Genomic DNA, 25059 nt, shown 5'->3' with positions numbered 1-25059 from the left:
GCCACATCTTGAGACATGATGGCCTGATGAAGACAATCGTCGAAGGACAAGTGGAAGGCAAGAATGGAAAAGGAAGACCTCGAACAAAATATATGGAACAAGTAAAGAGAGATGTGAAAGAGAAGAAATACGTAGGTGTGAAGAGATTAGCTGATAGGAGAACTTAGTGGAGAGCTGCGCCAAACCAATCCTAGGATTGTTGAGCAGTGATGACGATGATTTTATATCTATACGATACACTTATTTTCTATTTCTAAGAGACGTTAAACGTATAGAAAATACCTATTTCTCGAATGCTTAAACTAAGATGGAACCAGAACGCGGATTCCCGACTTGGGTTTTGATTAGACTGAGAAGACCATTACACTTTTATATCCATCTCGCATTGTGCAATACAGCTAAATACAAAATTTAAGGAGGATTGGGTACATTTCCGCGGGATAGACTGTGTGAAAAGCTCTCGGGACTGCCAACGAGTCAGGAGCAGGACAGCTGCCAGCGTTTTGATGTCCAATTCGGATGTTGGCTACCGGACTGATATAGACTTCAAATCGTTGAGAGTATTGCATCTCCTGACTCGGTGGAAGTTTTAAGAGCTTTTCACGCAAAATTTACAAGTTTTTCGTCTAAAATTTGAGAGTGTTAAATTTCAGAACTACTTTTAGATATATACCACTGATATTAAGATCAACGAAAGTTCCCCATAAGTTCTTCGCGTGAATCATATTGGAACCTGTTTATACCATCAAGACTAAATGTTCAATTGCAATACTCTTGCTTTCAATTAGATCGCCTATATGAGTAATGAATTTCACTGCGAGTATTGCAGCACACCGCACAGGGATGTGTACACATTATTACCAGGACCGCCGTTTATATACATGAATTTCCAAGAGATAATATTCCCCCGTGCCGGGAATCGAACAATCGATCTTTGGCTTTCCGGGCCACAGCGCAGCCCATTACGCTATCCAGATACCTACATTCCCATTACCATTGTACCTGAACTCTTGGTACTAGGTCCTCGCGGTCTATCAAGGATATAAATTTGGGCCCGATTGTCGTCATAGATTAAAGGGTTTCATTTATTCAATCCCACATAGTATAAGATTGGATATTTTGTAAGTAACTTTAAGTGAAGGCAAATTTCTACCAAAGAAAGAACATTGAGCATATAAAAGTTTGATTATTAATATTCTATCTATCCTCTATTCTATATAATACAAATTAATTTCTCTGCCTTAGTCTCGCTAAAACTCGAGAACGGATCAACTGGTTTAGCTAATTTTGGTTTAAAAATGTTCGCATAAGTACAGGAAAGGAATTCTTCTCGGGTTTTCCACCGGTTGAGGCTCTCCATGGCCGACGATTCGAGGCTCGACTCGAGCATCGTCATCAGGGCAGTCATTCAACTGCCCTGATGACGATGCTCGAGTCGAGCCTCGAAACGTCGGCCATGGAAAGCCTCAACCGATGGAGAACCCGAGAAGAATTCCTTCAACTTGTTCGCCGGGAAAAACTTCGATCCTATTTCAGTACAGGAAAGGTTTAAACGGTGAATGAATGGACGGATCCAGAATTTCTTTATGGGTAGGGCACAAGTAAGGCCGTACCCAGTATTTTGTTCTGGGGGGGGCACAAGGATACCTCGTAATACAAAACGAACGCAATGATAATGGGACCGTATTATAAATATTGCATATTTTTAAGGTTCACGTGCACGTGTAAGAGGCACGTGCCCCCATGATCCCCCCCCCCCTAGATCCACCTATGGGTGAGTGTATCTTTCTGTAGGTCCCATAAGGCCGCGGAATGGGCCCTGACTCATTTCCATAAGATATGTATGTACAGCTCGTTATTGATGTCTGCAGACCTTTTTTATTTTGCACGTTTAAACTATTAATAACGTTGCATATAATTGAAACATATACCAATGGAAAGAAAAATAAATACAAAATCTTATTCTGCAATAGATTTTCGTTTTCTGCGTGATTAACGGTGAGGAAAAAAACATTTTAAAAATGCTGAAATTTTGGTGCTTTCGGCTTACTATCTCTTGACAACTGGTATAATTGTTGATGAAGTTTGCCATCTCTCAACCTTTATTCTCCAAATAAATCCTTTGCTTTGGTCGTTAAAATTTCATTTGTCATTATTTATTCACAAATTCAGTTAGCGAAAACATTCTTCACTTACTTTAGGCTAATTTCGTTAATAGCCGTTTGTTGTTTATGTTAAGGCAGTCATTTTTTATGTAGTTTTACATAGCGATACTATTTGCCGCTGAGTGCGCGAGAACTTTGTTTTCTTTCATTATTTACAATGCTAAGTAGATGACGACCAAACTGCGAGGCACACATAACAATTATAATAGTCGTATTGGTATGGCAGAATTGCGTTCTAGAGTGACTCGAAATGAAGCGGATAGCCTTACAATGCAATGAGTTCGTGAATATTAAATAGGTATAACAACAGCGAGACCGAAACAATGAAATTAATCGATTAAGTCGGAGTGCTCCTGTGATCCTGGAACGAGTAGCATTCAACTTCGATTGTGTTGTAGATTATTGTGCCAAAAACTTCCAATAGTTAGCAATCGTAAATGGACGTACAAGATATAGATACGAATTTGTTAGAATTATTTTGAGAGCACATGACATTAGGCGAGGGGTTGAAATATGACGCACCAAATCAACATATATTGAAAAAGTAAAGTTGCCAAATAAGGGTGTACCAACTTGATGAGGATTGGCTGCGGAAGCATACAGCACTTTGTTGCTTTCAATTAAAGATATTGAGCACTGAGTTTTCTCATGAAACTAAACTAAAGGTTGTATCGTGCTGAAAATGTTAGCAAATATTTACTCGCTTTCTTAAATACAGCAGTGAAGCCAAATTCCTTTGTGCGAAACAAATATAATGATTCAAAAGAACTACAGACAAAAATAGGCATATAAATCACGTTTTAGGGGGAAAATAAACAAAACTTTAATGGAATGGAAATAAAAGCCAATGCCTCACGCAGGAAATTTGTTTCGCTATGCGCCGGTAGCTGATCACACCCGTGAAATTATCAACAAACGCTTGGAGGTAGCACCGAAAAATACTGGGTCTCTGTGTCATCGTGCAATCCTTTGACTAATCGACGAGAAAGTGGATGACAAAAGTTGATTTAGTATTTACCTTACCACTCATATATTAGCACTTACCTTCACTTAGTTCTGCCTCCGCTCTCAAATTCCTCCTCCTTAGACCCCAAACTGCAATTCGCCCTACTGCAACCACAGATTATAGGTTCTATTCAAACGAACCATTTCGTCTCGATGAAGATCACGACTGGCAAAAAACCTCTTCAGGCAGTCTTACGTACGTCGCTGCGTTTGCGTTCAGCGATAAACGTAAAAATGCAAGCAACTCAAAGGGACTGCATATAAAGTCCTTCAAAAACTATCTACTAAGCAGTCGCCCGTCTGGATTTTAATACGAATGTAGAGATTTAGAACCATTCCGAACTGCACTATGCGCCGTGATTGAAATACTCACTTCCACCATCCGTCACGGAACACTAAAAGGAACTGACTCAATGAGATAGGTGGAGGTGCAGAGGTAAGTGAAAGTGAAACCAATAACGAGAGGTTCATTAGATTGTTACTCGGAATTCCTCAAGGACGTTCCACGCCCCAACTTCGTCCGACGTCTGTCTAGCAATGAGAGGTCGCGTAGAATGCCATAGCTGGAAAGATAAGCTCAGAGGGGTGCTTTACTCAACATCTTTTTTTTTTCATGACAATTGAAGGCCGGAGGTACTGTGCTGTCTTAGAGTCAAATCAAAAACATTTTTCGGAATAGCGTTGCGTTTTCTCGAAAAGAAAGGTGGTAAAAAATACACTTGAAGCGCTTCTTCTGACTTATCTCGCGCCCTTCTACCCAGCTCCTCTCCCACTTCTGCTGTGCAGCTTGCTCTTTAATTCGTTAAAAGCAGATAACATGCTATTCCAGAATTATATTTTCTCTGAAGTCATCAAAATTATACCGGAAACATTTGAATAACTTTATAGTCGATGAAGACACTCGGAATTAAGGCACCTTTGAGAATTAAAGAGTTAACTGCACAGGCGCTTACTTTGTGTGTCTACCAATGTCAACTATTACACATCATTTTCATCAGAATGTTAGTCTCATATTTGCAAGACTGAAGTACAGGACAGTTTTAAACAGCAATCACCTAATTTTATTAAAAAATATTTGGGCAAAACTTTAATGATCCCCTTATCAGATGAGAATTGAATCACTGTTATAAGGTATCCTCCACCAATTTTCTGCAATAACTTTTTCCTAAGATGTCATTTTTACGATCTTTAAGATTCCTATTTTAATTTGAATGACCCCTATTCATAATTTTCTGCATAATAGTCAATAATTTGAATTTAATTTATTCAGAAACTCTTCGTATGGAAGTAGAGATCGCACCTTTTCTGATCTACGTTACTTATGCAAAATACTTAACAAAGCGTTACATATATTTCCAAGTTTACGTGAATGTGTTTATATTTTGGGCATAAAATTATGCAGCCCCTCTTTATGCATACTTGCACCAATAATCCGAAGGCTAAAGGCCTAAATGCTTTCAATATACCTCATTCCATTCCTTACCATCACGGCATTGAAATCGAAGGATGAACGCATGACCAACACTACCCTTTGGTCACGCAGGATTCATTAGTCAGAAAACCACTTAATTTAAAGCATGAAAAAAAACTCACTGATATCTTGATTTTATAACTTTATTGCACATAAGTAGTAATTGACAAAGAGGGCTGACAACGATCAAATTAAGAACAATGGATAGAAACATCTTGGGCAAGTAAATGCCGCCCTAGAGTTCATCCACTTTTTTTTCATTTTTTTTGGATTTTTCGAACACTGAAATGAATCATCAATGACGTGCTTTCAGTTGTTGCATCCCCTCGATGCCTCATATAAACGACAGGTCTTAACCATACTACGTGAATTCAAGAGAAGATAAGGAAGCGGTGGCAGGTTCACAGAGATATCCGAGAGCAAAAGAGAAATCCTGATATTTTTTGCAAAACATTTATTTCGAAACATGGAGCACAAAAATTTCACGAATTCACCGAAATCTGAAATTGCGGGAACACCCATCGTCTACCAGCGCAAGTCACAGAGATTACATTTATAGGTATATTTTTCTAATGAGCGATTATTATTCATTTCCGGAACAGTCGATCGCCAGTGAATATTTATAGTTTGCGGATAAAGAGAGATGCTTTTTTTTTATGAATTTTTTTTACATTGAAAAACTTCAGGTTGTTCTTCTTCTGAGGGAAATTTCGTACAGCCGCTCCAGCAGCGAGAGAGGTCCGTTGTCCATGATGTGTTGTGGAGAGTGATTCCTTCTTCTTGACGATCGACTGGACTACCGAGATTGGCTGAATGCATAACTTATCTCCTTCAGTGAATAATTCAGAGTAGTAGACGCTGAGTTGAGAGTGTGTACGGGGGGTGGGGGGGGGAGTTATTCGGGAGAGTGATCCGGGAAAGGTTGCGAGAACAGAGAGCGGGAGATGAAGGGAGGAGCGTGAAGAAGTTGCAGTAACGGCAGCAGCAGCGTGGGAGGAGGAGGAGCGATATCCATCTGGATGGGCCTTCACCTCCGCTTGGTCAGTCGGCCCCAAAGCCTTTCGCCGCTCTCCATCTGAAAAGAAGAGAAAGAGGAGCTTAGCGGGCATTGATTGAATAGCCACAATCTGATCCATCTCCGATTATACTGGCTGTCCCATTTATCTTGACCACCCGAAATAACTTTTTGTCCAGATGCAAGTTCAAAAATTTGCCAAGCAATTGTCCATTAGCCGTCAGGGGGACATTTAATCAGCATGATTGCCTTCCTTGTAGCTTTGTTATTTACAAAGATATGAACAGCGGTATGCCTTTTTGAAATGGCACCCTATATTTTTTATTCGGCAATTCAACGGACGATGGTTCACTGAATGACTGGTGTGCATTTCACTATGTTTTCATTTGTTTACTGTCAACGTCAGCAAGGGGAGTACTTCCAATACTGCCGTGCCTGCACTAAGCGCTAGAGAGTCTGTCATTTTTCATAACACTGTGTTTATATTAATGGTCCACTGTGCTACATTTTTGAATAAGTCTTTAGGAGAGGAAATGAATTGCCGAATAAAAAATATAGGATATCATTTAAAAAATACATACCGCTGTTCATATCTTTGTAAATAACAAAGCTACGAGGAAGGCAATCATGCTGATTAAATGTCCCCTGACGGCTAATGAACATTTGCTTGGCAAATTTTTGAACTTGCATCTGGACAAAAAGTTATTTCGGGTGGTCAAGATAAATGGGACACCTCGCATAAAGAATCCCTCCCCGTCGAAATTGGTCGTGAAGAAATCAAAATATTCCTGATTCAACCATTCTCTCAAAAATTAAAAAAAAAATGTTGGGCCTATCATTTCATCAGCTGGTGACGTCATTGGAATTTTGTCTCATTAACTCGCTTAGAGAGAACAGCTCCTTGAGATTAAGGATTTCTCACTGTAGCGCTAATAAAAATGAGCGAAGTGAGACCGATGGCTTAGTCCGAGAGTAGCGAAGAAGCGGTCCGGAAGAGTAGTCCGTAACGTCATCAAATTATCTGAGAAAGAGCCAAACCCATCATTTTTTCGTTGCATATAACTCGATAATTAGACTAGGATTGGAGAACGAAAGAATACTGGTCTATCTATTTTTCAAACCGTATTTCAATCGACAATAGTGAAAAGTTGGCGAATAAGCCTATTGAAGCGTGTATATTCTGATTATTACTAGGGGTCGCTAACTCACTTTGGAAAATAAATTAGCAAATCTCTCTACGATTGTTGTATTATCATATTATGGCCGGCTGGCCTTAATGTAGCTGACCCTTAGAGACGAAAAAACTGGAAGTAATGCCAAAGTCATATACGTGGCAGGTAGGTGGCTTGACCAGTAGGTAGGCAACCATTAGTGAAAGTAATTTGCGTAATGTCGCAAATCGGCGGTGCAGAGATTCTCGTCAGTTAGAATGCCTCCAGAGAAACAAAAAAAGTTCAATCGAAAACTTTTTGGATGTGTACACAGGAAAAAAGTTTATAAAAAAGTTAAGAACCCCTTTTTTACTATGTAATCCTAAAGCACGTAATGCCACGATAATATATTACAAGTTGCGTTCCTAGTGCAAAGCAGAAGGGAATTATTTCACTGACCATTCGGTATTGAAGACGTGAAAAACCGTAAAAGTAGAGGAAAGTACTACGTTTACGCACTGAAACTAATCCTACCTGCAGTATGGTTGTAAAAGACATAGAATAGTCTTTGTAAGGAGATGGGATGGTCCACCGAAAAATTAACTTACTAACTTACTGAAGGAATATATCCAACGAAATAGGAATGCTATGTCAATATTTCTATTTTAAATAGCTCATCTTTCCAGTGATGCTACACAGATCAATATGCTTCATTTCTCATTTAAATAGCATTTTTTATCAAACAGCTACTCTATTTCAAAGAATTTTGGAAAATTGTATTTTTATAAATAGATCAGTATGTGAGTAATAATAATTTAGTACACAGAACTTACAGGAAGATATATTTTTCGCGACTTAGATAATACTGGGTTAATCGATCAGTATTTCTTGTCGCTGCGAGTGGTTTGTTATTCCAATACCATAACAAAAAAACAAAGAGTACTTAATTATAGAACAACAAAATTGACGTGAATTACCATAGCAAAATGTTCAATATTTGCAATGAATTTCCAGAAAAATGGGTCCATAAGGTGCACGTTTTAGTCTTATTCAATAATTTCTCCAAAAAATACAAGTAAACAAATGTCAATGTAATTTTTTCGGTAAGCAAAGATCGATTCATCCCAGATTCATCGACTTTTTATGCGTGAATTAATTTTAATGCCAGTTCCCTAACTTCTATACAGGGATAATTGTTAGTTCTGTTGAAAAAATAAGCCCGAGTACATAAATTACATTTCATTTACCCATCATAATTTATTAAAACAGGAATTTATTTTGTTGATAATGTTAAAAGTATAACTTACACATGTTTATCACTCATTTTAAAGGCCATTTCCATGTTTTGGTGGTTATCAAGGCAGATAAACAATAACATTAACATAAAATTCCTAATCAATACATAAAGATTATTCGATGTGTGAGTTAATTTTAATAATAGAAAGAAGCAGATAAAATAAAAACCAGGTGTTGGCACAAAGACTCTTAGGGCTGAACAAATTCACGAACCAAAATTGCGTTGCAAGGCCTCCGGAAGATATTTCCAAAACATAAGCTGCCAGTTGCTGTGATTACAATCACTACTGAAGCTAAAAGTCAAAGTTCTTATATAAAATAGATTAAATATTTATTTCACTATACTTTACAAGGCGGTTATCTCATAATCTTGCTCACAAAATAACTTGGCAAGGATGAAAAACTATGTATCTCAATTGAATAAACCCTCATATATGACGTAATAAAACATTTTACAATCCTGTTCGCCAATTGAAAATCTCATTTTTTTTCGGAAAACAGGTCATGAGTGCGCCAAAATTTATCCTAAAAATCTTCAAAACAAATTTAAATTGTTGCGGAGGCTTCCGCGGTGATTAAATTGAAAGGAATATCTGCTACGAAATAGGAATGCTATATCAACATTTCCATTTCTAAAAGCCCATCTTTCCAGTGATGCTACACAGATCAATCTGCTTCAATTCTCATTTAAATAGCAATTTTTTTTCATGAAACAGCTACTCTATTACAAAGAACGAAAGTTTTACTTAGAATTGGTAATTCATTAAAAAAATTAAAGGTATATTTTCTAATTTTAATTGAACTTCATTCAGTAATCATGTATTATCACTTGCTACCACTCCCCACGAAGTAACTTTTTTCATATGTTGGCTTCTAATCTCAGAGAAAAACGAAATCAACGGATTTCAGAACATATTCAAAATTTCCAACACGTACAAATACTATGCAAAATGAGGTAAAATCATCTACGATTAACAAAAACACATGATATTCCAGAAAGACAATCCCTGTATTTGATTTTTCATCACTTGTAAAAATTAACTCATTTCGATTATAATATCATTTGAATTTATCGAATAATGCAATTCAGCTTATTTTCAAGTTGCCGAAACCAAGGTCGGTGAAAATAAAATAGTGTAGGAACAGACAAGCTGTTTTAATAAGCTGAATATCAAAGATTTCCACCACACCACGCCGGACACTGTATCTTTTATTAGAATAATGCAAGTTTTACTCAGATTTGGTAATTCGATGAAAATAGAAAGGCATATTTTCATAAACTATACTTGAAATAGTTTGAGCAGTCAATGCGCTAACGGGTCAACGCAATATTTTCAAATTGCTAATACAAAATTATAAAAAAAAACTTTGCAAAAGCTCAATCCTGAGTGTTCAGCTGAAAATCCATACTAACCGAATTGCTATCATCAGGAACTGGTCGCAATTCAGCCCTCTTCCCAAACCTGGAAAAAAAGAAATGGATGAATAATAATTGAAATTATTCTTAATTTTCATACGCTAAGATAATCGTTGTGAGAACTTTCCTTAGTGAAGGTCTCCACGACTACATCGAGGACTCCAAAATTGTGAGACTTAACATTTTCATTACAAGACGTTAGCTCTCGCGGTACAGAATTTTTCATGAGTAAGTGTGTTTCTACTCAACAAACCTTGAGAGAATATCAGTAGGTGAAGGTCATGCAACAGCACATTGTATGCAAACAAAAGGCAAATCAGCATGCTCAGATCAAGAAGCAATCGCTTCATCTCTTGTTGGCTTGAACAATTGCACACAAACATTATGACAAACATAAGGAAGGTGGCTCAAGTCATATAGAAACAATACTTTCCCTCAGGCAAAATGCTTTCACCATGACCGCATTGGAAAACTCAGAACGGCCGTATTCAAAAACAAAAAATAATCTTTGCTTCAACAATGTCTTTGAAGAGTTGCATTTGGCATGCACTGACTTCCTTGAAATGCATTAAAAGCTATTGTGGTTTTTATCTAAAGTTTTAGGATGCTGGCAGAATGAATACTGACTTAAATATTACTCAGTATTAATTAAGTACGTGATTTTATTTTGGAAATCTAATTTACTTCCTTACATGTAAATATGAATTTTACTGCGATTAAAGTACAAAATGATATCATTATTATATTATCTACTGAGTGTGAAATAAAAAATATTTATAGTCTCATCACAATTTTCAATAAAATGCAACCGCTATTCGCAATGCATAGATAGCCATTCAAAATGCAGCTGTAATCAAGATACATTATTCTGATGGGTCATTTTCAGTTAGCTCATTTTGCATGCATGCGTTCACATCTTCCATCAAGGGAACTTGTTCCATTAAGTGGCTAAAATCCATAATAAGACAAATGCAGCTCTCTGTAACCTAAAGCAGCTATTGTACTACTTTGCATATAGACTTCTGAATATTTTTCAGCACGTTCCGCATAGCATTAATTTTCGCCAGAGTGTTACCCGGTCAAGCATTCTTCCGCAAGATGATGATAAAGCCCTGTTATTTCTGATTAAAAATGCATGAGGTAGAAAGCGTTTTCGCTTTGAACGAGCCAACTAGAGGGAAACTATTGCAGACCGAAAGAAGTTATATTATCATCCGAATGTTTTCCATAGATTTTCAGTAAAAAAAATTGAATTATACAGGAAATTATTACTGATTTCCGATTATCCCTGACCTCTGACCAAACATCATCATTTTCATTATGCTTTTCAATATTTTTTTTTTGGACAAACGTCAAGACTCACCTAGGTCGCGTTCGCTGTGAATAAAAGCGGTCCAATTCTTGCAACTGGAGCATTCGCAGTGCTTTCTCCACCTTCGTTAACTCGTGCGTTCTCAAAGAATCACTTCGCGGACTACCTGCCACAGAGGGTAGCAACGTTAGCTCATTTCAAGAAGCATCCATACGTTCCAGCGGAAAGGGGACATGAAGCAAAGTTAAAACAGCTTTTGGATGAGGGGAGGAGGTTTTTTAGGTTCACGTCACACAGTCAATACAGAAAAAAAAACAAATTTGATAACAGCAGATCTCTCAAACAAACATTTTTGACCTAAGAACATCCCATTACCCCTCACGCGCTCCAAAAAAACATTTTCATTGATTTCGAGCACAAGCCAAGCTCTAGAAAGCATGCTAAGATACGCAGTCATGAGGAAGCATGGCGTCATGAAGCCAAGCGTAGATAATGCTATCATGGCTCAATACATAAGCAGACCTTTGGCAAACTGTGGTACATGCTTACGCTAAGCTTAGAAAGATTTGTGACCCGTATAAAGTCAAGTGAAAATGTGCCAGGATGTATGAATTATTCAAAATATTTCACATGAGAAAATTATTCACTCTTAAATTTAAACAGAACAATTTTAAAATTAGACATATGTTCCATAGCCATTTTACCTTGATTCTTTTTTATTTCACAGGACTTAACATAAATTTTTGACTAAAACTTTCGTTAATATCCCACCGCACTATTTGAACAAGATTAAAACATAATTTTAACAATAATAAAACCCTCTCTTTGATGTCCACAAATCTGCACTGACAATGAACAAAATAATGCTTTGATCAATGCTCCGAATGGGTAAAGAATAAATAATTAGTAGGAAATAACAGGAGTTTGTAACATTTAAGGGGAAATTCTCAATATTAAAACGGAAATTTCCAGAGATTACCGGGTGTGCTCCACCTGCGAGCATATTTTGCTAAACGATCGTTTCCAATTCTCCGCAGATCTCCTCGCACACTCAATTTGCCTTAAAGCTCTTGAAGGTCTTGAGCACTTCATTTGTCACGAGGAGAAGCAAAAGGTGGCCCGCGTTCTCTTTCGCCCATAATGAGCGCCTACATCCGAGAGGACGACCTCCGCTAATCGAAATATTCCAGATGACGACACCTCCCTCCGGCCAAATAGATTTCGCTTCCATCTCCGGGTCTTCTCTTACACCAGCTCTAATTTTACCCAATCCAATCCGAAACCTCTCTCTCTCTCTCTCCCTCTCTTCCTCGCCCACCTCCCTCTGCCTCCTCCTCCTCCTCCTCCACCGCCAAACATCCATACCTTTCACATTTCCAGCCGCACATCGACTCTTTGGAGTCAAAAGTTCCCTCGCCCAGCGGTGCCGTCACAAAGCCAGCGAGAGCCAGCCAGCGCACCAGAAAGCCGCATTGGGACGAGCCAAACCGGACGAAGTAATTTTCTTACGCCTAAATGGGTTCCTCGCGACTGATTTCCGACTTCAAAATTTACTCCATCCCGACGTATTCATTTGACTGTTAAAGGTAATGGTATTTATGCATGGAAGGGCAATCACTTTTTGAGGCAAGATAACTGTTATTTCTTTCTACCTTCTCTAATGTATAGTGCCTTTCTCCGCAACCTTGAACTTTAACATAAATTATTTCCTTTCCTGCTGATTAAAAGGAATCATGAACTCATATTGATTTCTCAAAGTTCCTAATATACTCGTAATAAAAATATTCTTATTTTGTAAACACGATGTATAGCCCAAATAGTATCCTTTGGAATGGTACGGAGAGTAATGTCATGTTCCCTTATCCTGTCTTATATATTACCTCACTATCTATTGAAAATATTAGTCATTGTTTAAAAGAGAGTGCTAATGCAATTATAAAATGGAGATAGAATTTTGACGATATTAGCTTGGAATTCAAAATGGCTTGATTTGAGGTGATATTATTCTCACATTAAGTCTATTTTAATCACATTCACACTTCACATTCATTTTTTTACATCCAAATTTACTAGAACACTACCATTAACCTTCAAAAATTTTAATTATAATAAGTAACTTGGTATCTGAGAATGAGAAAAGAGGTGAACTCATGTATTTTATTCACAAGTGCATATTCAAAATTACTTTCAAATTGTATTTTTACTCTTTCTCCAAATAAATTGATAAAAATGGCCAAGTTGAGAAAGTTTAATGCTGTTAATGAATCGTGAATTAATTTATTTTACCCTGAGACTTCAATCTTGACTTCAGAACTAAGTGACCCAGGATCTTTTGATATACTATAATATTCTTAATTGGTGATATGCAGATAGAAAAGAAAGAATAATGTTTAGATAACAGATTCCAAGTCATTACTGCTGAAATACTGACTTCCGACCACGCCTTCCGTTTTTCTCCTTGACCTAGTAAAACCAAATTCCTCTGACATAAATATGAATACACTCACTCCATTACAGAGTATTCCTTACTTTTACGTCATTAAAATTATCTATCAATTAAAGATTAAAAGTTTGCTAATTTATTCATGTCTTCGTAAAATATTTCATCCTCAAAGAACTCTCGATGACTCATAACTTGGCAGAAAACTCTATCGCACTTTAAGATGTGAGTAACAACAGAGTTTAACGCGAATTAATAATAATGCATAGGCTTATTAATTAAAAACCGACAGTAATATTATCATGTTCAAAACTATTATCTTCTACATTCATGTAAGCTCCTTTTTTCAAATTATAATCATCATTCTGCTCATTCAATCGTGATCTTTACTGACTGGAAACATCACTCGGTCACTCAACCCGAACGTTGGTTTGGATAGTGCGGCTGGATGATTTGGTACGTTGAACTGGGAAGGTAAAATCAATGCAATAGAAGAAGTAAACAGATTTATGCCACAATTACACCGTGTTTTCTTGGTATCGAGGTAAGGAAACAGGTGGGCACCTTGTCCCAATGGGTAAATAGAGGAGGCAACCCGATGACACGGGCTCCCCCAATCATAATATCACCTGCTCTAGCGAAAACCCTTCCCTTCCCATGAGACCAGCTCTTACTCATCTAATTCCCACTGATTGCTACGCCCCCTTTTCTCGAGTGGCCTCCTTTCATCCCCTCCCCGGAAACCACTCCAAGGAGCCTGGTGCACAGCGCCTTCGCCGTGATGTCGAGGGCCGCGGGAAGAGAAGATGTGCTCCCACTTTTAGAAAACCCGTCGGACTTTCATTCCTCCCTCTAATCCACTCTCCCTTCCCGCCTTCTCTGTTTCGAGACCTCTCACTCTCTCCCCTTACTTGCCGACGTCTTCAACCCAACCGTTCCATCTCCCGACCCTTTTCAATTCCCACCATATACACACACACACCAGTAGATCATCCGAGTTCCGGCTTACACAAGTTGAATGTTTCCGCATCAAATTGCGTGTTACATAATTGGATGTAAACAAGGAGAAAAGGTCACATTTACATCCTTGTATATTACTGATCGCATCTAATTTCAGCAACCTAGAATTTTCATCGCTAAAACGATAACTGGTTATCAGTCACGTTTTTTTCAGATAAATAGTTCTCTCGTTAATTAGGACTTATATTTTTCATACTTAATCCTCATACCTACCTAAATATCTTTTACTCATATATCACAGTATTGTAACACTAGGACTCTACGCTCCATACTAGATATTAAATTACTCAGTCTATTCTATTACTCAGGGACAGTATTACTGCCGTAATCTATTAATGCAAAGTTATTACATCAAGTATATGTCATAATGTCAGCTGCAATGCCGAGTTTTCACTCTGCTCCGCAAAATTTTCCAAATTTTAGAAATAAGGATGGGAAAAATTGAGTTCTAGGGCAAAACACGCGCTTCTGAGGGACATACAGATGAGACGCTTTGTATATATTTCCTGATTTACGTGCTATCGGAACAAAAACTCGAACTGAAATGGGCGAAATTGAAAAATCAGTGTTATTTTCTTATATTCCTTAGGACCGATGTTCCGAGGCAACATTCAAATCGGAATGATAACAATGTGTCTGCAACTAAAAATATTCAAGGACCATAGATTTTTTATAAAAATTTATCGAGCAATGAGTCGTCTGACTTTCATGAAGACTATATTACATAAAATAGATTTCAGAGAAATACTTCGATGATATCATTTGTAATTTTAATCATTTAAACTGTCAAACTCCAATATAAAAATCGAATAGGGGTTCCAAAATAATACACAGAAATTTGAGTTTAGGGTACTTTAATTTTTCTCAGTCAGAATATTTAGGCTTTCCTAATTTCTACATAACATGGTTTGGACACTTGCTTGTTAAGAGGAATAGTCTCTGCGATTATATAAGGTGAAAAAACTTGTACTACTTGGAAATGGTGCTCTTTCTTTCTATTCTTCACATGCTGGAGCGCATCTCATATAGTTTAGCGCAGAGAATACTTCTTCAGGCGAAAACTTTAAATTTCAAATTTTCGAACAAGGTTAAACATATAAATATTAGTTACCATAACTTTCTTGTATTATTAATGATTATTTACAGATTGCTTGGTTGCATTGAGTGAGACTTGTTGATTCATTAATTGGCTTACAAAGCGATAAATAATACTAATTATATGAAAGGAATCTAATTGAGTCTCAAAGTCCTTAATTGGGAAGCTTCTTCCGAAAATTAAAGGAATGAGTCTGAGCAAATATCTGGTGAAGAAAAGAGAAGGGAAGGCACGGAATATCTTGGCACCATTGAGAAGCGATATTCATTTATTCGCCGTCAAAGCATAATTTTCACAGTTTTCAGAGCATGAACGCTTTTCATCATTCTAGATTCGGAGTTAATACACTCTGAATAAAACAAAATTTATGATCATAAAAAGTAATGGGAGTAAATCTCCTTACTATTCGTTGATTTCCGGAATAAATTATGAAATTCAACAAGATCCCACGCCTATTTTACCCATGGTTCCTGACTGACGAGCTCGAATACTATGGGGGTGCTCGGGATGATTAAATTCGAAATATTTTTGGAGACCTTTTTTAGGTATAGTAATTCTAAAATCAAGAAAAAATAGTAAAAAATTCAGTCGATTGTTATCATACTCCCTGCAATTTTTATTTCCGCTTCACCGGGCTTACAAATTGACATTTATGTCAATCAAAGAATATTTTTATTCAAGACGTGTGCGTGTTACTTAATACTTGTAGTTAATAGTCAGTAAAATAATTAATCTATTTTCTCATACCCAAGGCTCCACTTTATCATATTTCTCCAACATCGAGTAAAGAGTCGGTTCATTTGTTCTGTTCTGGATCCCATTCCCTCCTCCCTTGCCTTTAATTATCTTAAGTATTTCTCATCATGTTCCATGGATATCGACATCAATGCCCGAGACGTTTCCATCCTCTGAATCCATGCTCATTTCATTCTCCCTGCCTCCTCCCTTTCCATCCAAAGTTGAAATGTAATTGATAATTGTATTGCTTTAAATGAGGGCTCTAATGTATCTCAAGAACTGATTATAAATCTTTTCAATAGTTTTGATGAAGATCTTTCGAGAAGAGTAGTGATCATTAGTCCACGCACACGAACAAATATAATTAAATTCTGAATATTTGCGTTTTCTTCCCACTAGGATTATGATCCCTAAACGTAGTAAATAGAAACACTTATACAATTTATTCTTGTAGAGTTTTTGCGAGTACTCTCGCAAAATAATACTTCCAGTTCGTTCATTTATTTAACTTTATTTTATAGATTACATATATACATCCGCCTACCATATTTAATTTTGTAATTAATTATACAGAATTAGGGAGGATATGACAAGCTATTAAATATTATTTCTCAAAAGAGTCTTTAGCAACTCGTTGCAAGCTTTCTATAATAACACTTCCACTACAATCCACTGGTTATGCAATAAAATAGTTTTAAAACATTCACTCTTTCGTTCTACGCATAGAAACTATTGTGTAGGCAATGAACACGATAGCTATATAATAGCAATAGCTAATAGTATTTATTATTAGCAAAACACAAAATCTTACTCACAAAGTGTGCATTACATTAAAAATTTTCAACGATTCACTCAGATGCGTTGAAAAATAAAACTGAATATAGATGTAGTGCATTGAAAAACGTGAACTCTAAAAGTGGTCTTAGTGGGCCATTATTGGTAAAATTACTGAAAAATATAGCAATTGGATTTGGAAATTCTCAGGGAGGTAAGCAAGACATATCGCTCCATTTCATATAGTTGGTTGGTTAATTGCCTAACAGCAGCTTATGCTCTTTGTTCTTATATTCATCAATTGCATTAGGTCTACAAATGCCGCTATCTTCTCTCCGATTTATCATTGGTCATTTATTTAAAATATGATCAGGAGAAAATAAAATGGATTCAATTAGTGTCTGTGTCAATTATCAAGGAGAATTCAGAAACTATAAGTACTTATGGTTTTTTGAAACGAAGAAATTTCAAGCATCATAAAAACTTTAATGTGAATAATAATTAATCTCTGTCCTTCATATTTTAATATTAATCATTTCTGAAACTTAATATAAATATTTCAGTCATTTGAAAATAACATAATACATGAAATAAATCTTGATAAAATAACATTTAACCGAGGTTCCATGATATTTGACTATTCTGTTTTCTTTGCCCAGAGTTAGACAAGTCTCGAATTTTCTTAAACGGACGTAATACAGCCTCGTGAGAACCATTGTGTACCGAAGAAATGCAAACACCAAAGTGTGGCCGAGGGCAGAATAAACAGAATTGATTTTTCTTTCGCTTTATACCTCACTATCTCCAGGCGACTTATTCAAACATATACAGAAAACGCCCCGCCGTAGGCTAATTTTACACTTTTCATGCAAACCTTTCGCTGGGTAATGCTTGGCTTAGGATCGGTATTATTCCCTCCCGGCGCGGTATTAAGCATTTAAAAACCTCTTTATGAGAGATGTATTTTCCAAAGCATGTGTGAATTACCTCGTTAACCTATCTCAGCGTTTTAAAGAGGAAGTTGTTTAAAAAAATCCTGAAACCTGAATAATCCTTAATTTACGTACAAAATGACTAATTGTGGACGAAAAATATGTGCCAAAAGATCTCTTGTAGATTATAAGCCATTATAATAAAATTAAAAATTAAGTGGCGATTGGCTTAACCGCAAATAAACTTTTTTTCCCAAGAGACAGAGCAATACACGTGTGCATGGTGTAGCCAGGAGTCAAACGTTAATTATTAACCAAAAAATCTGAGTAATTGCAATGAATGGCATCTACTTAGAAGATATTGCTATTGCTATTGATGTCAACATTAATGGGAATTGAAGAAAGCCTATGATTGCGATATAATTAATTGGCAGAATGGTATGATGATATGCCAGATCTTTATAAATTCTTAGGAAACTAAAGGTAAAAATGTTTTCAAATCTTATTGGAGGGTTTCACAATTATATCCTCCATAATTTTTTATTTTCATTACTCGCGCTGAAAATGAAAAAAGAACAGTGGAGTCCTGGCGAGGGAACATTAGAGGAAAGAGAAATGTAATTTGAAGTCAATGAATGCCGACGCAGGAGGATAATCATGGGCATGAAAAGTGAGGACGGAGTGACTAATGAAGTCCTTCAAAAACGGGACTGAGGGATGAGTTTACGGAAGAAGCGGTCGAGCAGGAGAACAATATGAAATCAAAGAGCCCGGGAAAGAAGGATGAGTGGGAGTTGGAATCATTTTACAGTCAAAATAAGGGGGAAGAAAAATGTGTTCAGAAGTGGCCCTCTGACCAGAACCACCACTATCGTGCGAGGTTATCATAGAGTTTGATTTATTTTTTTAATCCAATAATTATTCTTTACTTTCCAAATGTCAGGGGAAGTAAAACACATTATTTGAAAACATTTTTACTGAAAATGGCAATTTTTTCCAAGAGAGTTGTCAAATTTCCTAAGTAATCAAATATCTAAGGAGTAATACATGATCTAAGATGTCGATCATGAAGTACGTAATTGATTTTCTTGTTGCATCTCTGTCTATCTCTAATCCCCTTATCTTTAAAGTCATAATATATTGCTATAAACGGAATCAGTCCATTAGGGGCGTCCTCGGGTGGTTCTCGTGGTTTGCGAGGGAACTCCCCACTACCCACCCTAGATCAAGGCGTTACAAAAAGCTAATCTAATGCTACACTAAGCATAATTATTCAGTACCCAACACCAAAATTCAACACCAATAGTATTGAGATATCTATATATTCTGAAATTTTTGCTTATTACGAACTTTCTTGCATATGTTTTAGGGGAATTCTTTATCCCATTGAATATAAAAGAAAAAATGATACTATTAAAGCTTACATAGTGTATTCCGATTTCTCTAAATCCTATGCAAATACTTAATGGCCATGCCGTTTGATCGGAGCTCGCTGATGATCCAGTAATTCCGACCTCACTAAAAACAAAACCCTCTATTTGATCATATTGAGACTTTTATAAAGGAATTAAAAAAACTCATCAGTATTGTCTGTAAAACATCATCCAGTCTGAATGCGTGGACGCTTGGTGAAGCCTTGACAAGAAGATAATACATCTTTCCCCTCCTTTGACTATGATACCATCGCGGGAGGGTAATAAAGCCCTTGCTGACCAATACGTCTCCCCACCCTATACGCCTAAGGTCTTATGTCCACCCCATCCGTTTTCAAAGGTATCCCTCGGATACTGCCCATAAACCCTCATTTATTTCTGCCCCTTCCCAACGTATCCCTACCCTTTGCCTTCCCATCTCCCACCTCTCTCCCTATACATGGAGGCCACACACTTTGGCGAATTCTTTGCCTTTCGGTGCTTTAAGAGGAGAAGGATCTTTTGTCACCGCTTTCCCATCCTCCACTGTATTCTCCGCTTACACTGAAGGTCGCCGAAAGGATCTTTGCGTCGGGAGACACTAAGGGGTGTGGGAGGGGCCACCGAGATGGTTCCATGGGTAGGATAGGGGCGATGGGGAAGTAGAGTATGAGACAGAAGTGAAGATACTGATTCTCACGGGGGGGGTTATGGAAATTGTGGAGCCGAGAATAGAGAGACGATGGGAGAGGAGTCAGGAGAAGCGATAGGATAAAAATGCCTCAATATTAAATAAATAATATTCGAAAGCGACTCGCCAAATATTTCAACACTGACCGAGTCATCAGATGAGTGGAGGAAAAATTTATTCTGGGAAGATGATTTCAATCGACTAGTCTAGACTTTGAATCAGAGAATGAGATTTTATAGTTTTTACTCAAATAGTAAAAGACATTTTAATCTATTCTTGTTTAAAAGCAATATTTTTTCTGAATGGTTATCTTGGTAGGCATGAATTATTTCTTAAATCGGTATAATTCACTCCAAAACAACTGTGAAATGTTCCCACAGCGAAAGAATCGGTAGTACTCTTAATTGTAGGACTTATTTGCAAAGGAACGTCTTATCTAACAATAAAAATAAGAATTATGCTAGTCACTTCCGACATATTTTTTCTACTAAGTTCAACTCCTGAAAAAAAGGTTGGCCACCAAATATCAATTTTCATACGTCGATGATACAGCAACCTTCAACGCGCCACTGATATGAATCACCTTGTGGGACCCAACCATTTCTGTTGAAGTCGAGCACTAGGGGAGGTCGCAGACAAAAAAAAAACTTTCACCCGTCCGTGGCTCCAATGACAGGCATATTGACGAAAGATGACACAAGATAGAGTAGAAGGAATCACTGCAGCCCTGAGAGTGCTTTGTATGTTGGGGAAGACAGAGATGAGGGGAGAAAAGGAACCGGTAAACGTCCCATTAAGGCGTAAAGGACTATTGAAGGGAGGCCGTGACGGAGCATTTGAAACGACAGAGATGTGAAGGAAGCGGGTGGAATGGGACGAGTGACATGAAAGCGGGCAGCAAGGCCGTGGATGCGACGAGAAGGAAAGGGATGAGGTTGGCGGGGTTCAAACCTCCTCTTAGATCGCACAAGGAGGCTTGGTAGGGCAAAGTATTTGCTCCTAGCATGAGATCATGAGGGGCCAAAAATCATAAAGAGCTTGTTTCGGACCACTTTCGTCGCAATTTTACGTTAGCTACCTTCGCTTCCAAAAGAATGAGCTTCGGGGCTCTCTTGGAACACCAAATATGTGGAGGCTTTGCTAGGGCAATGTATTTTGTCCAAGCATGATATCATGAGGAGTCACAAATCATAAAGGGCATGTGTCGGACCACTGGCGTCACAAGTTAACGTCAGCTAAGATAGCCTCCAAGGGCTTACTTTGGCTTTGGGGTTACTTGCAGTCCGTTTAAAATTTGTTGGTCCCTGCGTCGGTTTTGAGCATGGGCGAGTCTATTTTGAAGAAGTACCGCCACATGAAGGTGTTGTTAAAATTTTAAATTTTCTCTAGAACTAGACTCCATTCTATTTGGAACTAGACTCCATTCATGGCCTATTCTTGACTTAATCCGAAGCTCCTCGCCATTTCTCCCCAACCACAGCCATTTTTCCCCTCCACTCGCTGGAGTGCAGCGCATGGAGGAGACTCCGAGTTTTGACCAGAATGTACATTTGTTTTTGTTCTGGGCATGTAATTGCTCTATCACGTTTGGTAAAAGCTTCGCAAACAACACCCCGTAACTGATATCTGGTAAACGGACACTGTTAACCCGGCACCACGTCACATGAAACATACATGCTATCAGGCCATTTCATATCTCGTAAATAGGAAAAAAACTGGTAAGTGCGAAATAGGAAATTGAATGAAAAAATATTTTTGCCTGCAAATAGGACGTGTTTTTTTTAATATGGCGATGAATTCAGAAAATCAATGAAGAAGATAAAAATGAACGAGAAATGGAAGTTCGTGGAATGGAGGTAGGTTATTTATTTCTGATGTAAGATTCATATTAAAAATGTACTCGACTACGGGTAATCAAATTTCCTGGTGTTCACATAGGTACTGGGTACCCATAAGCATATTTCAGTGATTATTATAGCCGTCTGAGAAATCTAGTAGCCACACGAATACATTCAAACCTCGATGAGAAGAAAAATATTTTCAGACCTCAGGCTGCTCCAATAGCTCAGTTAACACTCGATTATCGAGAGGAATACTGTTAGGGTATCTGGATCACTACATCTACTTGTCCATTCATTCATCTGAGTAAACGAGTATCCAGACGGATACTTCATAGGTACTAGAGTGCATGTCTGAATACTGCAGTCAATTTGACACACTTTCAGTTCAGAATATGAGGAGAATCTTCTGGACGGGGACAGGATTTTCGCGATAGATGGGGCGGAAGAGAGAGGAGGTAGGAATGGGGTCAGAGCAACAGGAGAGGGAAGGCGAGGCGAAGGAAGGAAAGAGGAACAGAGGGAGGGAGGTGATGTCCTTGAGGTGGAAAGGTGAGTTTAGACCCTCCGCTCAGCGCCACGAGGGAATCGGCCTCACAGGTCGGGAATGCTCCGAAGACTGATATGCGTGCTTCGAGAGTGGCGAGGGTCATCTTGAGAAGAAGAGGGAGCGTGGGGTAATCCACGCGTGGAGTGAAATGGGGGTGGAGGGAGAGCAAGTGCGGGGAGAAGAAGGTCGTTGCGAGACCATAGGGAAGGAATGCGATCCGAGGGCCATTCTCGCCCCGAGTAGAGATAACGTCACGAGGCTTATCTCTTGCAAGCGGAGAATAGGCAGGGGGTGGAGAGGAGGTGAAAAATACCTGTGGCATCATAGTTGCGACATCGGAATGTTATTAAATCATTAGTGCATAAAAGTGACTCTGAATGGCGTATTGTAAATATTGAAAGAATATTTTACAGCAAATTTACAAAAACTTGGAAATACCTATCAGGGTGGAGAGCAAGAAGTCACGATCACAGTTATTGATAGCCCTTCCGCAAAAATATTCGCCACACTTTACCTACTAAAACAATAAGCGTATGCATGAAAAGATTTATGCAATGAATTAGGAGGAGGCGACCGACAGCTGATGTCATTCGCGCCATGAGGGAAGGTTAGGTAGGGAAGGGTGCGGTAGGTAGAGAAACCCGGCGTCGCCATTAGCCTGCACTTACGAAAGACGACAAGGGGAACACGGCTCAACGTCCCATCCGACGGACGGAGTGTAGCGCTTAAAAAGTTCTTCACACAATATTCAAGCAGGAATCGGGCAGTCACTGAAAATACTCTGCCATCCCCGGTATTTGAACCCGAGCCCACGGGGTGGGATGCCAACACTCTAGCCACCACACTAACCCGATCCCCCCTTGAAAAGCTCATCACCATTTTTCGATAGGGAATCTAAAGGCCTGCAAAACTGTAAACGTAATGGGTAAGAGGAATACTGACACCATTAATAAACTAAGTATACAAAAATTTAAACTTACAAATTTCATATTTTAACAGTTCGTAAAATGCTCATTCCAAATTCAATCAATAGATATGTATCGCTGAATGAGATAATCAAAACATGTGTCATGCAATAATTTAACCAAATGAAACTAAGATTCGAAAGGTCGAAGACGAGGTAGTGGTCTAGGAAACTTTCCTTTTAATTGTAAGTTGATGTTATCTTCAAATAATGATGAATCTGTTGGGTTGTTTTCAAATGCTAATCTTAGTTTTATTAATTAATATCAATGATTTACCTCCATTGAAATCTTTAAGGAACAACTGTTTTTATGCAAACTGAAACAGATCATATGCATTTCATCCCATTAAAATATCCCCATTAAAATTCAGTGACTCTTTGGATAACACATAAATGAAGTAATTATAAAAATTATTAAAGTAAATCAACTTTTACTTATAATGTATAAAAGAATAGTCGTGAATAGGGGAATAATTAAAGCCAGAAAGTCATATTCACGAATTCGAATGTAATTCATGCGCATAAATTTTACAAATTGGATAAAAAAAAGCCACTAAAGTTAGCCATGAGTCGCTGGATACAGTGAGTCAACGAGTAACTCTTCAAGCCTATACGAAGCCTTCAAAGATAGTCTCCCGCTCTATTCCCCCTCCGAGGTCGCTGCTCCTGGATAAACACGCCAATTTAAACCCGCTCCCTCGTATTTCACGTCACCTCGGCACTTACATTTGGCCGCTGTAAATTGCCCACCCTAATTTTTTTGACGGGTCGTTAATCTGTCTCCTCGCGAGAAATGCTCTATATCGGCCTTCGCCTATGCGATTGTTTCTCGGCAACCGAAAACCGAATTAGGCAATCAATTCCCACTGTAGCGTGTCCTCTTATATATGATTTCTCATTGAAAACCGAGCACCAGAACTCATCACTGTCAAATGTAAAAAAATGAAAGTATCTTTTTGAAGAGGAAGATATGAGGATTTGAATTTTTCTCTTTCCTCGACTCTAAAACATTGTATGGTACTGCCAGAAAAAAAAATATTTTTATCCGCATTATTCAATTTTTTAATAAGAGTTATTTAAGTTAAACTGATTCAGTTGTGATATAGTGGAGATTGAAAAGATAGTTACACTGTTTCAAAATAATTGTGGAATTGAATTATTGTGAAAAGGTGCAACTACTTTTCATTTAAATAGGATAAGTATATTTAATTGCCTCCTAAAAGTGGTATATCATTTCTCCTGCAAATTTAAATTTACACGATCAAATAAAAGATAGTCATCACCTGCCCAAGAACTCACTTTTTTAGACTTATTAGTGTACAGATAATTGCATTAAAAATGAAAATCTGTTTTCCCTTCGGTGAGGTAATGGCTTGGAAGCACGTAATTCCGACTACATTTATTCTACTAACACCTTCGCCTGACTTGTTCCTCCTCAAATGTCCTTCGATCTGCAATATCCTATCAGATATATTATTTCTTAGAAACTGTGTATTCACTTTTACACACTGCGGCGAACACATTCGTTGCTTCGTCCAAGTGTTTAGTACACAGAATACCAAGACCAAGTGAGATTTCCGTAATCTATTCCCTCGTAATCCAGTCGCAAATTACCGATGACAGGTCGTGAGGTTAACACCGTCCGTCCAAAGGAAGCGTCAAGATATTGCATCCTGCCAGCGACACCGGAAAAAGACCATTCAGACGGAATTTCAGGCAAAAGGGGGTCTTGGCTCCGAGGAGTGGGACTTTTTGAGCCGCGGTCCCTTTAG

General features: G+C 37.9%; 1 protein-coding gene across 2 annotated transcripts in view; it reads right to left on the bottom strand.

Annotated features, from left to right (window-relative positions):
* Window positions 1-4770: 4770 nt before the first annotated feature.
* The window catches only part of LOC124158775 (neuropeptide F), a 54267-nt gene continuing 33978 nt past the window's right edge, over window positions 4771-25059 (bottom strand). The window contains exons 2-4 of one of the 2 annotated variants that reach the window (XM_046534088.1): window positions 10884-10994; window positions 9518-9566; window positions 4771-5716 (exon numbers count right to left, since the gene is read on the bottom strand). In XM_046534088.1, the coding sequence (XP_046390044.1) occupies window positions 5669-5716; window positions 9518-9566; window positions 10884-10994 (208 nt within the window). In that variant the 3' untranslated portion in view covers window positions 4771-5668. The remainder of the gene's footprint in view (window positions 5717-9517; window positions 9567-10883; window positions 10995-25059) is intronic. The other variant, XM_046534097.1, reaches the window with a different exon arrangement.

The sequence above is a fragment of the Ischnura elegans genome, chromosome 1, assembly GCF_921293095.1.
Source record: "Ischnura elegans chromosome 1, ioIscEleg1.1, whole genome shotgun sequence".
NCBI classification, from domain to species: Eukaryota; Metazoa; Arthropoda; class Insecta; order Odonata; family Coenagrionidae; genus Ischnura; species Ischnura elegans.
The sequence above is the reverse complement of the archived record's forward strand: the minus strand, read 5'-3'. Positions and strand labels throughout refer to the sequence as shown.